General features: G+C 39.8%; 1 protein-coding gene across 1 annotated transcript; it reads left to right on the top strand.

Moving 5' to 3' along the window:
• On the top strand, window positions 1–14,343 carry rabep2 (rabaptin, RAB GTPase binding effector protein 2). The gene is made up of 12 exons (XM_003454017.5): window positions 1–309; window positions 4,592–4,747; window positions 5,120–5,202; window positions 5,275–5,625; window positions 5,800–5,895; window positions 5,985–6,083; window positions 10,842–10,955; window positions 11,432–11,510; window positions 11,634–11,645; window positions 11,746–11,900; window positions 12,064–12,180; window positions 12,990–14,343. The coding sequence occupies exons 1-12, from the start codon at window positions 261–263 to the stop codon at window positions 13,092–13,094; spliced, it is 1,416 nt and encodes a 471-aa protein (XP_003454065.2). The 5' UTR covers window positions 1–260; the 3' UTR covers window positions 13,095–14,343.
• Window positions 14,344–14,459: the final 116 nt, after the last annotated feature.

The raw sequence follows: 14,459 nt of genomic DNA, 5'->3' as shown, positions 1-14,459 counted from the left end.
TAATACGCATTTAAAAAACACAGCCGAACTAACAGACTAAACACTGGAGGCAAACAGGGACAGGCATCTGTGCACAGGAAGGAGGTTGACGTGTTTTCCGCAGGCTTAGACCGGGGAAAGTTGTTTCCTGAAGTTGACGCTGTGCTTATCATTTCCACGCTCAAGTCCTGCTGCTTGCACAAAAATGACCAAGACCGGTTTATCACTGTTTTGATTAGCTTTTCTTTTTCCCCCCTCCCCTGACATCCCTTCCTCTTCTGATGATGGAGCTGCCAGACGAGAAGATGAGCTCCAAGAATGAAGACACAGGTAATTAAAAAACAAAGCAAAACTTTAATCTGCTTCACAGCTAGCTACTATCACCACATTCACCATCAGGGTAAGCTACGTGGCGACACTGGCCGCTTTACCGCTTTAAACGTAGTTAAGTATTTTAACTTGTTGCTTGTCTTCAGCCTGCTGGTGTTGAAGGGGCGCTGGGGAACGTAGCCGGGAGACGGCCTGTTAGCATTACTGCCCATAGAAATGAACGGACGATGCTAGCCGCTGGCTAGCTCTGTATTAACGTTTACTTTTTGCCTCGAAAAAAGAGGGAAAGTGGGTTTTAATGTTGTTTAGTTGCCACTTCACTCATACACGTTGGTCTTATTGTAGCATTATAGCTAAAACCACTAGGTAATTTATGACAAATGGTAAATATAAATATGATTATAGCACTGAAAATGTAACTGAAAGTAAAAGAAGCCTTCATTAGCTGGCATATTGTTAAAATACTCGTATTATCCAGTGCACACGATGTCACTGAAATATTAATACTTACATTAAAGCATGAGTTTACCTTTCGGGTGATTTAATAAGTAGTAGGAGGCAGCAGTGCACAGGCTGTTTTGCATTACAAAGTCATATAGATGTAGTGATGAACAATGTGCGTGCCCTTGGAAAGCAGTGAATAAGCATTGTGCGGAATGAAGTTCACATTAATGTACACCCATCTCCTGGTGTCCTTGAGTGCAGCATTTGAGTAAGTTTACAAATCACCTTTTAGGTGTAGGGTAAGCAGTAAAAGTTAGTGCAACAAGTGCTTGCTGTAAATTTCTCAAGCAACACAGGTGTCTTACAAATAACTGTAACCTGTATGAGATTGTCTAAAAGTAGCAAAGTATAAAGTTTCACTCGTCTCTTTTCCAGTGATGCTGTAAGTTATTGCAAATTTCGGTATCGATCCCAATACCAAGTAAGTGTAGGGCCAGGAGTGATACTTTTAATTTATAAAGGAAGCTAATGTAGAGGGGAGGAATGTGTTGAGGTATATTTTTTTCATCCCTCCCTCCTTTCAAATAAAAAATATACTGTAAACTGAAGCTGTTTTAGAGATTGTAGAGAAATACTGCTTTGCTCTATTTTTTTTTAAAGTTATAAAATAAATACTTTGGGGGTTTGAGTTCCTGTGTGGGCAAGTGAGCAAGTTGAAGAAGGTAATTTATTACATATAAAAGAATAAATGGTTAGACTGAAAGTGGAACTAATCAGTGATGTGGTCCAAGCCAGCCCCTTGGTCAAATCAGATATTTTGTTATTGATTTTATGCAAAAAGACTGCAGCAAGACACTTTAAACCTGTGTCTTCCTTCAGATGTTAAAACTTAGTTTTAAAAAATAAATATACTGGTGTTTAGTACTGGAGTTTAGGTCTTTTACTGAGTACAACCACTTTGATTTCAGGTTACAGAAGGAGCTAAGTGCTGTAATTTGCAGACAATTTCAAGTTCTGAGATATTTTTAGGCTCAAACTATAGATTTCCAATAATGTGTAAGTCAGATATCTCTGCTGACCACTTACTGTGGCCAGTCGATTTTCACTTTCAGTTCCCTGATGGACTGAATGATTTGAATTCCAAATCTGTGCAGTGTTTCCTGTGTATTTCCGCCCTATGCTGAACAGTTGTCAAAATACTCTTTTCGTCAAATGCTCCTGCTTTTTTTGTTTCTCCATTTGGCCAAAGAGATAAGTTTTAACCCAATAGGTCCGCAGCAGCTGTGTCCAAATGACTGCAGCTTATCGAGATTTTTTGCATACTTCGGACATTGGCTTTTGTGACCGAGTCATAGATAAGGTTTCCTTTCCTCTTCCAGACCATGTTTTTCAGCTCTGTGTAGCAACAGTATAGCATAACCCACCCCTGTGTCAGCGAAACCTTCCTGGAGGTCATTATAGTCACGTCAAAGCTTTTCCTAATTAATAATAGTTGTTTGTATGAGATAGATCATCATTTACAGTTTTTTTTTAAAATTTACAACGGCCCAAAAAAATGTTTTGTTTTCTTTTAGGACTAGATTCCAGAAAAACCAGAGAAACAAACATAATTAAATAAATTCATAATTAAATTACCTCACTTTTATTAAAAAAAAAGCAATCCTATTTGAGCTTTTGACCTAAATCAATTGAGCATGCATCAAGACATTTTGAAACATGTATTTTAAATGAATAGTCCATCAGCTGTTTCCTAACAAGGTTATTGTAGTTAATAAAACTGAACAGAAAAATCAAACTAGGAAGTAGTGCTGGGCGATATGACGATATATATCGTGTGGACGATAGAAAAGTTTCTATCGTGCCATTTGTCTTCTATCGTTTCTATCGTTTCTAACCCGAATTTTACAAATTATTACATAAAATATATCATTAACCCTTTAAAACCGGTCGGAGCAGGCAAACTCCGTTTTCCCTAACTATTTTTAAATCCCTGTAGAACTGTAACCACGTAAGGTAGCGCAATAATGGTTTTTTTTGCATATGAAACGGTAGGAGTTGTACTTACATCTTATTCCATTAGCTTGCCCTAGGTCACGGTTTCCTTCCACACATAGCTTTGCAAAAATTGCATAAAAAGCACTTCCAGCAACAAAAACATAATATTCCAGACTTGCAGCAACAAAAACATAATATTCCAGAAACAGGCTTTGCCGATCCGATCAGCTGTTCATAACACTTCCTACGTTGGAATATAACTCAGCGCGAACTATCGCATGTCCGCCATTACATGTCCGAAACCGGAAGTGATGTCATTTTCGCGGAAAATGTAGTTTTTTAAGCTTCAAAGCCTATGTTGGTGTTTTTAAAAGTCATGTTTGACTTTATGTTCTTCTGTATCGTTTCTGGGATGCTTAGAAGTCAAATTACACTGCTGTAAATCGTTTATTTTGATGCACATGCTGTGTTTTTGCAAATTTGCATTTATTTATTTTCATTTTTCCTGTAGTATATAAAAATTAGTGTATCTCAAAAATAAAACTATGAAGACACTCAAAATAAATCAATTTTAAGATAAGCTCTGGTGGACTTGGTTCTATGGTAGGTCTTAAAGGGTTAAATATATATAATATAATATATTAATGTTGTCTTCTCACTTTACATACTCTTAACTTTATGCAAGAGAAAATAAAGTATAAAAAAATGACATTTTTCACAAAGAAACTCTGTCTTGTTGTTTTGCAACATGGTGCTGCTTTACATGCACCCGGATTTGCGACATGCTTTACAGTAACTCAAAACAAAGACTGCACCCTCTCCACTCGCTGTTTAAAGACTGCATACTTTCCAGATGACCACAGGTCAGGTGGTATATCGTGATATATATCGTTATCGTGATATAAAATAATTCATATCGTGATAAATATTTTTTCCATATCGCCCAGCACTACTAGGAAGGGGAAAAAAGCATTTTAGTCACTATATATATATATCAAAATGTGGTCAAATTTGTCTACACAAGCAAACTTGAAGGGTTTGGTACAGGGATGTTTATATTGTATGACTGTTTTGTATGTGTTTCCTCATGCACCTAGTAGCCCATGTTTGTTGAGTGTTAACACAAAGGTTAGAGCACACTTTATCAGTTCCTAATGACGGTACTTGGCTTATTTTAATCTGTGGTGACTTAGCTGAAGGTTATTGAGCTTATGACTATCTGATATTATGTTAAAAAGCTGGTGTCTAAACTTTTACACTGCTTATTTTTTCAGGATAATAAAAAAAATGACAGAGTTAAGTTTATTATTTGCTAGCTGAAAGAGAAACATTCATTTCATTATTTTTTATAACTTCAGGTTTTGATTCAGAAAAAATCAAAATTTCTAACTTATCTCAAATCTTTGCGTAAAAGTGTATCTCCAAATTTATTAGACCATTTGTGGTAACAATAAGAAAACACAAATATTTTTAAAAATCTGTTATTATACCCAGATTTGAGCCAACAAGCCTAACATCCAACTGCTAAAACAGATTTTCTTCTGTTCAGAAAAGCAAGTAAATAACTGTAGTTTGACATGTTAATCAAAAAATAATTGTGTGCTTTCCTATTTTTTGTGAAACGGTAAGCTTGCAAGTATGATTGATAACAACAATAATTATACTTTAACTTAAAAACTCAAACATATAATCCATTTCATTGGACTAACCATTACAGAACCATAAACTGTTCATTTAGGGCAGCTGTTGCACAGACCTTTTATTGGCTGGTGGTCTAATAAATTTGTTTCGCTCTAACTTATTAAAGGAAAAGCACAAAAATGTGATGTCCTGTCATTTTCAGAGACGAGCCTGCAGGCCCAGCTAGCAGACTGCAGAGCACAGGTCGAACACTGGCAGGGCGTGGCGACGATCTGTGAGCTGAGCAAACAGGAGGAACTGGCTGAGCTGCAAAAACAATGTGATCAAGAGATCCAGTCACTGCAGGAGGCTCTCAGAGGTCGGTGATTGTTGTGCGTTGGCCTGGCCTGGATTTTTTTGTGTGCACGTGGCAAAATATTGCATAACCACAAAAGCCCTGTTTTTTCTACATCTTCTTTTTTTAATCAAATCTCCCAAAAACTAAAACTGGACATCAGGGGTGTCCCATATACATTTTTGCACCAGTTTAAATGTAGTTTCTGGCAGTAATATTTATTCAGTAATTTGCTCCAAGGAAGAGCCAATGGCTTTAAGAAATATTGGACAAAAGTAGCGCAAGTGGATGTATTTTTTGAGTGTGATAATCATGTTAATGTCCCGATAGATGAAAGCTGAAAGTCAACAGCTGAACTCACAGATTATCATTATGTGTTGTCGCTTGTGTTTTCAGAGACAGCAGCTCAGTACGAGGCCAGGATAGCTGTTCTGCAGTCTCAACCAGTAGAGTGGAAGAGATCCAGTGGACCCCACATGGTCAGTGTGTGCCCGTGTTGCTTTTCCTCTAGGTGTTTTGGGCTCCCTTCATGTGATTTTTCTACTTGTTAGATCAGTGGAAGGAAGGGAAGGGTGGATGCCGAACACGCGTCAGTCATCAACAGCCTGACTGAGGACGAATCGGCGCCATCGACGCACAGCCATCCACCAGAGCTGGAGGCGGTGCCGGAGGGAGAAGGTGCTGCACTTACAACAGAAGGATATTTTTCACTAAGGAACTGTGACTCAGCCTCGTTGTCCTCTTTCTCCTTGGACACACCATCGCTGCCCAGAAAACACCACGCTCAGGACGACACTGACTCATTGGTCTCCACGGGTACTTTGGTGCCTGAAGCCATTTACCTGCCACCGGCTGGGCACCGGCTGGTCACACACAGTGACTGGGACGCGCTCAATGCTCAGGTTTGGATTTAACCGGTTTGTTTTTTAATTATTCTGCATATTTGTTGCACTACTTCATCAAAAAGCCCCCTAAAACGCTGTGTAACAGCTCCAATGTGAGAAGTTTTAATGTCTAAGTAGCTTCCAGTCAGTTTCTGTGGTCTAATGAGTTTGCATTGTGGCTTTTTCGGTCAGTTGTCAGAGCTGCGAGGGGAAGTGAGTCGCCTGCAGGCGGAGAAGGAGGAGCTGGAGAGAGAACTGGATACCCAGAGCAACCACACGCACAAACAGGTACAGGAACAAGCTCTGACTGTGTGTGTCTGTATGTATGTGCATATCTATATGTGCATTAATAAGTGTATGTATATGTGTGATCTTAGGTATCAACCCTCCAGTCTCAGGTCCAGGCTTCAGAGTCTCTCCTCCAGGATTTGCAGAAATCTTTCAGCCAGTCACAGAATGCAGTCCAGAGCCGGCTGGTGAGTAACATGAGACACTCAGATAACTCCTGCAGATTAAACAAACAACATTTAGCGAGCTGTAGGTTTGCTGTTAGGTTGGTTTGTTCAACTTTTAACAGACCCAGGCGAGGGCTTTCCCTCTGTTTACAGTATTACACACTCAGCTACATATTTACTAAACAGAAATGAACTGTCAGTGTTTATTTCCACAAACAACTCAAGTGTACGATGACTCAATCATCCAGCACACTCTAGACTCCAGTGCTTGTTATTATGTGTGCCTATGCCAAGAGGCACACATATTACTATTCGTCGGATTTATTATTATTATTATTATTCTTCAGCTTCATATATGTTACCTCATTTTGTGCGGCTGGATCAGGAATGGTGTGCTATGACTTTTGGTGTTTATAACTATTATAGTTTTTTAAATATTAATATTTTAGTGAAAATTTTCCCGCGCTTCTCTGCCAAACAGTTTTGAAAATAGGGTTACATATGTTAGATCATTTTGTGCGGCTGGAGCTGGACTAGTATGGTATACACTTTTGGTGTTTATGACTTTTATAGTTTTTGAAATATTTAGATTTTAGTGCAAATTTAGGCCAATTTCCATAGAAACAGACTTTATTTGTGGTGGGTTGGCTCTCTCTAGTGGTATACCGGGAGTAGTACGGCTGAAAATCTGTATGCTTGTTACAAAACTCCATATCCCATAATTCATAGCACCCCTCTGCCGAGTTAAACAATGGCGGACACCACTTCGTTTTAAACGTCTTTTATTCGTGTTTCTAGGTCACAAAATACACTTTTAAGATATTTTCAGGCGAGAATGTAGGGGTGTAAACTTCAAATATCTGCTCGTTTTATGGAGACATCCTATATTAGCGACAATTCTCTTACGTGTTGCTGATAGCCGGCTAGCTAGCTAGCGCGCCGCTAGCGACCCTTCGTGAAAAAGCACCCAGGCTTGGCTTATATTGAGGCGGGTGAAACTCGTGTCAGCACCCGGTCGCTCGCCGACAGTATGTGTTTTAGCTGGACTTATTTTTCGTTTATATGGGCCGATGATGCTGGAAACCGAAGGCAGGAGCGTGAGGTGAACTGAATTTCAGGTAAGAAGTTATGAACTGCACTCTATTTGGGTCAGATATAAACCGAGTTTAGGTGTAATTTATTTTCGTTGACCTTTTACAATCGTACTGCCACGGGAGCTTATATACAGCTGTGTGCGCACTAAGTTACTGACGTTGGACTTTATTTTATTCATTCGGGTTAGTTCATAGAGTTGCCGTGCTGTACAAACGGAATCGTCCCACATTCAGAGAAAACATTATGATTTATTCTGTCGTTATGAAGCCTCCCCTGTCATTCTCTCGCGTGTTGAAACGTCAATCATGAAACTGATCAATGATCGGCTGTTCGCTCTTATTTATCGCGCTAAACAACAGCAGCACGTTTAAGCTTGATCAGCTGTTGTTAGAATTCTTTTGATTTTAATTTCTAGTATCAGCTGATGTTTGCTGGAGCATGAAGATGAAATCAGGAGATGTCCTTACTGAATCATCAGAGCTGAACTGGTGATCAGGGGCGGATCTAGAGAAAATTTCTTAGGGTGGAATGAGGGTGGCAAAGAAATGAAATGGGGTGGCAAAATCAAAGCCTTTTCCCCCCCAAACACATATGCAGGTGGTTACATATGGTTAAAATGATTCAAATGCAGTAAGTATACACGTTATAGTCTATAACTTAATTATCGTCTGTAGCCCACATAATTACACACTTTAGTTACATAAAATATGTGAGTTTTGATTCTATGTACAGTATAGCCTGTATAATAAATAAACATGTAGCCCAATAAGTATAAAATCCAGAAAGCTACACAACATGGGGCGGTTCATTTACAAACACAAGTCTAACTCAAGTTTCACACTGTTCTTTGTTAGAAAACAATCACATTGTTACAGCTTAAATTACACGAAATGTCAGAAATCTGCACTGTCATGAACAAAAATTTAAACCTAATTTTTCATGATTTGTTGGATGAACCCACTGAGGTCTGAAATACAACCGGACATTTTTGACTCCTTTTGAGTTTACGTTTGTATTTCACCCTCAGATTGTTTCATTTTATTTTTTTTCCCTTTGCCTTGTTTGGTTTCATTCTTTTCAGCTCAACTGAATTTAGTTGTTTTTTTCACTGACATACTGCATTAGTATTACTGATCTGAAATCACACAAAGAACTTAAAATCCTAGTAGTATTTTTTTTTTACTGTGAAAAAAACCACAGACATGTTGAGTAAATTTTTATAACTTGAAATGCAAATATAAATTCTACATTTTGTAAACATATACAACTATTTATCTAAAAATGCAGCCAATACACCTGCCGTTTCTTTCATTTTCAACAACCATTTAAAAATATTACTAAAACTAAAATGAGAGAACAATCAGGTGTCGCAATAAGATGCCCCACAAATGATGTGTGCCAGTAAAAAAAAAAAAAAGTTTGTCCACCAAAAGACAGAGGAGAACAGCACAGGGATAAACCTGCAGGCCTGACAACAGGTGGTGTATCACTCCGCTGGTTTTCTACTTAGTGACACTGTTTACGTTGCAAATGTGCCTTTGTGACATTCATTAGTGCCCTCACTGACACACACAACAAAACAACGACTACACAACAGAACAGCTACACAAGACAACACAATACACTAAGTATACACTCCACACTAAACGTCACAAATCTCCCACATCTAAAAACTCTCTCTCTCTCACTCGCTCGCTCTGTCTCGCTGCCGTTACCGTCACACCCAAAACTCTCCCCTCTTCCTAAACAACAAAATCCCACGTGTTGACTTTTTTTTTTTTTTTTAATTGGTCGACATGGTGCATTTTTCCACCGATAGGAAAGAGGTGGCTTTTTTTCCCCCTTCCTTTACTGTTTTCGCGCTGTCCTTAGAAAACGCTTAAAACACACACACACAAAAAAAACGTGACGACAGTATTTAGAAAAAAGCGTCGCTTATATATATTATCATAACTCTGGATTTACTGGCCTGTAATTAAAATGTAAGAACTTTTAAGTCCGAACTTTCAATGTGGGCTGAAATAGAGACTCAGCGTGGCTGCAGCTTGTTGCTACGTCAGTCATGTGATTTGGAGGTGCAGCGTGTCCGTGGACCACAGAGGGTTAATAACACTCACCTTCCTTCCATTTCCAGAGTGTAACATCCAACCACCTGTGCAAAATCCGAAATTCCCATGGTGTTGTTCAAAATGTGCTCTGGCACAATCATAAGCATCGCTTGCTACTGAAAACAAAAAAAAGCCAGTCCTGCTATGGGCTGAACCATTTGTTAATGGTGGAGGGGGGGGAACACTATCCAATATATTCAGTTTTAGCATTTATATTCACTGTTGACTGTAACTACGCTCAAACTGTTAATGCTATCTTATTTTAATAAACAACGCTGTCATATGCAAAACTGGGGGGGCACTTGGGGTGGCAAGGGATCATTTTAGGGTGGCACTTGCCACCCCATGCCACCCTTCTAGATCCGCCCCTGCTGGTGATGGAGAAACAGGTTTACCTTTTAGGTGACATGAATGAGTTGAAGGGAAGTTATGAGTTGTTTCTGAGAGACAAAGACCAAGCTCCTTTTTTTGTGTAGCTGACAGCTGGTAACTGTGCAGCGGCGGATCTAGTAAAGCTTTTGCCGGGGGGGCCAGCTAGGGCATTAACAGAGAAAGGTGGACACAAAGATATACTTTTCTTTCTTACTCTCATATAAAATATTTAGCTTTTATTAAATAGTTATCTGAATCTCACAACCAAAGTTTGTATAATAATACACAAGATTGGCTGTAGACCATTGTTCATAATTCAGAACACTGTGTAAAAATAACAAAAAACAAAAAGTGAATGCACAGCCGGCTGTGTGGGTAAACCAACCATGTGTGAAAAGTGGTCCATAACGTAATGCTTCAAAGCGTGTTCATGCAAACATTGTCGGGTCTGCCCGCCAGGGGGCCAGGTACGGCATCTTACAACCAAAGTTTGTATAATAATACACAAGATTGGCTGTAGACCATTGTTAATCATTCAGAACACTGTGTAAAAATAACAAAAAACAAAAAGTGAATGCAAAAGTGCATAAATATTTATTTTACGTGGTTGATGTGTGTGGCGGGGCGTGGTCTGCAGTGCCGCTGCAGGGGAAGTGGACCCACCTGAGGGGCATCTGCAATCACGCCTCTCTGGCGTAGTCTGTGCTCTCTCGGCTGTTTTTTTGGTGTGTGTCGGGCTGTGAGTTGAAAAGCTACAGCTGGCTGTGTGGGTACACCAACCATGTGTGAAAAGTGGTCCATAACATAATGCTTCAAAGCGTGTTCATGCAAACATTGTCGGGTCTGCCGTGGTACAATGGGACTTCTGCTCATGAACCTGTGTGCACAGCGTCTGCAAATCGGGGCTGTACAAAGTCACTTCATCTTTACCCAAAACTGTAAGCTGTCATCTGTGAGGCACAAGCGGTGTTTGTTTTTACCATAGTTCATGGTGGAGAATGGCTGCTCTGCTGAGTTTTGCTCTCTGTAGCTGTATGAATGGCAAACTACACTGATTACCAGCGGCATAGGCACACATAAAATTTCTTCTGAAATTTTCCCTTTCTAGTTTGTACTATTATCCATGAAGCGATGTGAATGTTATTAGGATGGCAGGACAAAGGGTTCCAACTTACATTTGTTTGTTTGCTTTCTTTTGGTCCAGGCGGAGTTGTCCCTTTCTCAGAGGAAGATGTGCAATGAGCTTTCCAGACTGAAAGGAGAAGAGGTTGAGGAGGATGTACCAGACACCGGCTCATCATTCTCAGCAGCACTACATGTACAGTGTTTGAGTTTTTATAGCTTAGTTCACCTTCAAGTGCTGCAGCAAGCAGCACTTGAAACTCTATGATTTTAAACGTGAAATTCAGCACAGACAGTGAAATATTTTTAGGACGTTTATGACATTTTACACATCGTCGGAGAGAGAGAACAGAAACCCTTGAGATGCTTGTCTGTTTGTTTAGAGTTCCTCTTTGTGAAGTAGTGGCTTTCCTTATTTAGAGTACTTGTGGCAGATCAGTGGAAATATTTCAGACCTCTCACATTCACTTCCGGCATTTTAAGATTGTAGAGAGGGTTTAATTTTCCAGCAAAATAATAACTGTGTTTGTTTAATGTGTATCATTAGCAGAGGTGGTGGTCAGGTTGTATTTGTGCTGTGGCAGCTTCTAGCCCGTATGCATCAAGACAGGTTTAATGTTTGCTTTTTGATGGGGTTAGTGTGACTTCATTTTTTAAAACTCTAACCTGCAGGGTGCACACTGTGAAGAGCGCCTTCGCATTGAGATAGTCAACCTGAGGGAGCAGCTGGACACACGGACAGAGGAGAACGGTCTGTGGATTATTTTATAACCTGTTGAATCTGCTGTGTTGCCTTTCTTGGACTTAACAAAGTTTTTTTTTTTTTTTTTTCCTTCTCCATCTGCTTCCTTCTACTTGAATCTGATGTCATCAGAAGTTTTAGAGGGTGAGTGACCAGCCTATAGCTTTAGATTAGATTAGTAGGTCTTCTGATGGATGTATTTATATAATTTGTATTTATTATATGTATTTTTTTTAATGTACAGTGCAGTTTTCCAGTCTGAAGACCGAGACAGAGAAGATCCACGCTCAGAGGGAGCAGTTGCAGGCTGAGCTGCTGGCGTGTCGCACTGAACTGGAAGCCCTCCGGGTGGCGCTCTCTCATGTGCAAAGCACCAACAAGACCCTCAGCAGCGAGAAAGTAATTGCAGCCTGCTTTTAGATCTATAAGCTTTGTTGTTCTTTTGGTGGTTTATTTTTATTTTCAGCATTCACCATTAGGAGCCTTTTTTTTTATATACAGGTGAGAAATATTAAAGTCAAACACAGGGATTTCATGTGACTGTTATTTCTGTGTTTGTCAGGCAACTCTGAACCAGCAGTGTCTGGAACTGCGGAGCCAGGTGATCAGCATGCGCTCTCAGGTCGACACCAGCCAGGCCGTGCAGCGAGACTTCGTTGAGCTCTCCCAGTCACTGCAGGTAAGAAACAACCATCAAGTGGTCAGCTTAACCTGCTGAGATCAGTTGGGGATGAGGAGGGGGGATGGGACGGGACAAAAAAACACACTGTGGAAGGGAACCAGAGATGAATAATAACTAATGATTAAATGCAGTGATGTGTATAAACAGAGCGTGAAAAAGGCGAGTGAAGAAGAAACACTGTGCACAGTGCATCATGGGTAGCCCCCAGCTGCCTAGAAATTTTGCAGCAAAACTAAAAGACTGTTCAGGGTCACCTGATCCAGCTTTAACTGTATGTTTTGACAAAAAATAAAGTAGAGAGGATTTAAAATCAATTCTGGATTTAACAGGGAGCCAATGCAGAGAAGCCAGTATGGGCGAAGGTCTCTCTTTCTAGTCGCTTTCAGTACTTTTGCTGCAGTGTTTTGGATCAGTTAAAGCCGTTTCAGGGTTTGTTTGTTTTTTAAAGGACATCCTGATAATAATGAATTACAGTAGTCCAGCCTTGAAGTAATAAATGCATAAACTAGTTTTTCAGCGTCACTCTGAGACAAGATGTTTCTAGTTTTAGAGATATTGTACAGATGCACGAAAGCAGTGTTACATTTTTGTTTAATAAGCACACTGAAGGACATCCTGGTCAAAAAGTGCTTCCTCACAGTGTTACTAGAGGCCGGTGAATTGGCGTCTAGACTAAATATCTGGTTAGACACCATGTTTCTGTGGTGATCCATCTTATCTAAGAATAAGCAGAAAACTGTTTACATCAGGATGCTGCACATCATCAATTAGCTGATTTTTATCTGCCTACCTTTCTCCCCTTTAAGGTGAAGCTGGAGTTAATTCGGCAGGCAGAGAGTCTGGAGCAAGTCAAGGAAATCCTGGAAGAGGGACATGGTGAAGATAGCTCCCCACCTGTGGATACCCCGTGAAATGCATTGGAGCCAAAGAGATGAAACATCCCAAGAGTGACCAAGAAAGCTAACCATGGCTACATGAAAAGATCCGGTGGAGTGACTGCTGGAACGATGCTGCTAGCACTCATGTTGCGACACTGGAATTACTCCTAAACGGAAACATTAGGTCTCGGGGAGGTTGGATTGGTGTCAATGAAGGAAAGTGGTGCTTAATGACCAAAGCAAAGTCTTCTCACACTCTCTCATGGTTTTTCTTTTTTCCTTACGTCTAGTAACACATTTATTCCTGTACAAAGACATTTGTAAATATTGTGTGTTTTGTATATCTGACACGACTCCAGCAAAACACTCAGGGGTCCAACACTATCAGTAATTAATATGCAAGTTATCAATATTTTTGCATCTCTGTGAATAAGGACCTTTCTTGGCAGTGGATCGGGTGCAATAATGAACTGACGCCACTAAATCTGCAGCATTTAGATGTGATTTTTAATACATATAACATTCCCGTCTTCACTAAAACCATATTAGCTTTTAGACTCAACATTCTGGGTTTTATGATTAGGAGAGTGTCAGTAAAGAAATATTAATGCGTAACTTTAACCTATTTTATTTGGTTTGACTGCACATTAGAAACTGATGGCAGGTTGTCAGATCTTTAACATTTAGGTTTATAATTAAATCATGTGATCGAGTTTCTTAACCCTTGGCTTCAGAGCAAGTTTACAGGAAACTGAACGATGCATATCAGCTTGTTACACAGTGTAATTGCATACCATGCAGTAGGTTCGGATTTAAAATGTGATTTAATGTATTTGGAAGTTGATGCTGCTCTTGAAATTGAAGCTAAACCTTCATCTCTACAGGAAAATCCCAGCTACTCCAACAAAGATCAGATAATACAGTGACTTGTTTTGTTGTGTTAATGACAGCACAGCCAGAGTCAGAGCCCAGTCTCGATCCTACACTTACACTTAATCAGATTACTATGTAAACCGTCTGTGTATTTTAAAACTGTCGAGTATTACCTGACAATGATTACGCTTCCTTGAACTGGATATTTGGTTATACGAACATCCTGGCTGCGCCGGAAGCCCAGGAATTCTGCCCTTTGCTCCTAAATGTTAAGTCAGCAGGGTTCCCAGATTGATACCACCCTGTTGTCTTTTAAACACTGACCACATTATTATTTCTGTTGTGTTGTATAACAACCTGTGCAAAAAATAAATGTCGCCACTGGAAAGCGAGGTATGTCCTAAAGCTACCAGAGTGCTTGGCTGTCTGTTCCTCTTACATCGCAGGCCACATACACTTAGATCTCACTGCAAGTGTGCTGGACCAGTGTGAAGACGTTCAACTACACATTTATTCCCTCAGATA

The sequence above is a fragment of the Oreochromis niloticus genome, linkage group LG4 (genome assembly GCF_001858045.2).
Source record: "Oreochromis niloticus isolate F11D_XX linkage group LG4, O_niloticus_UMD_NMBU, whole genome shotgun sequence".
Lineage (NCBI taxonomy): Eukaryota > Metazoa > Chordata > Actinopteri > Cichliformes > Cichlidae > Oreochromis > Oreochromis niloticus.
Note: the sequence above shows the minus strand (reverse complement) of the source record. Positions and strands in the feature narration are given on the sequence as shown.

Bases quoted from the DNA above. Each gene is read 5' to 3' on its own strand.
- rabep2 (XM_003454017.5), top strand. From the start codon at position 261: ATGATGGAGCTGCCAGACGAGAAGATGAGCTCCAAGAATGAAGACACA. The intron at 11,901-12,063 runs GTAATTGCAGCC...TGTGTTTGTCAG, and splicing joins AGACCCTCAGCAGCGAGAAA to GCAACTCTGAACCAGCAGTG. The intron at 12,181-12,989 runs GTAAGAAACAAC...CTCCCCTTTAAG, and splicing joins AGCTCTCCCAGTCACTGCAG to GTGAAGCTGGAGTTAATTCG.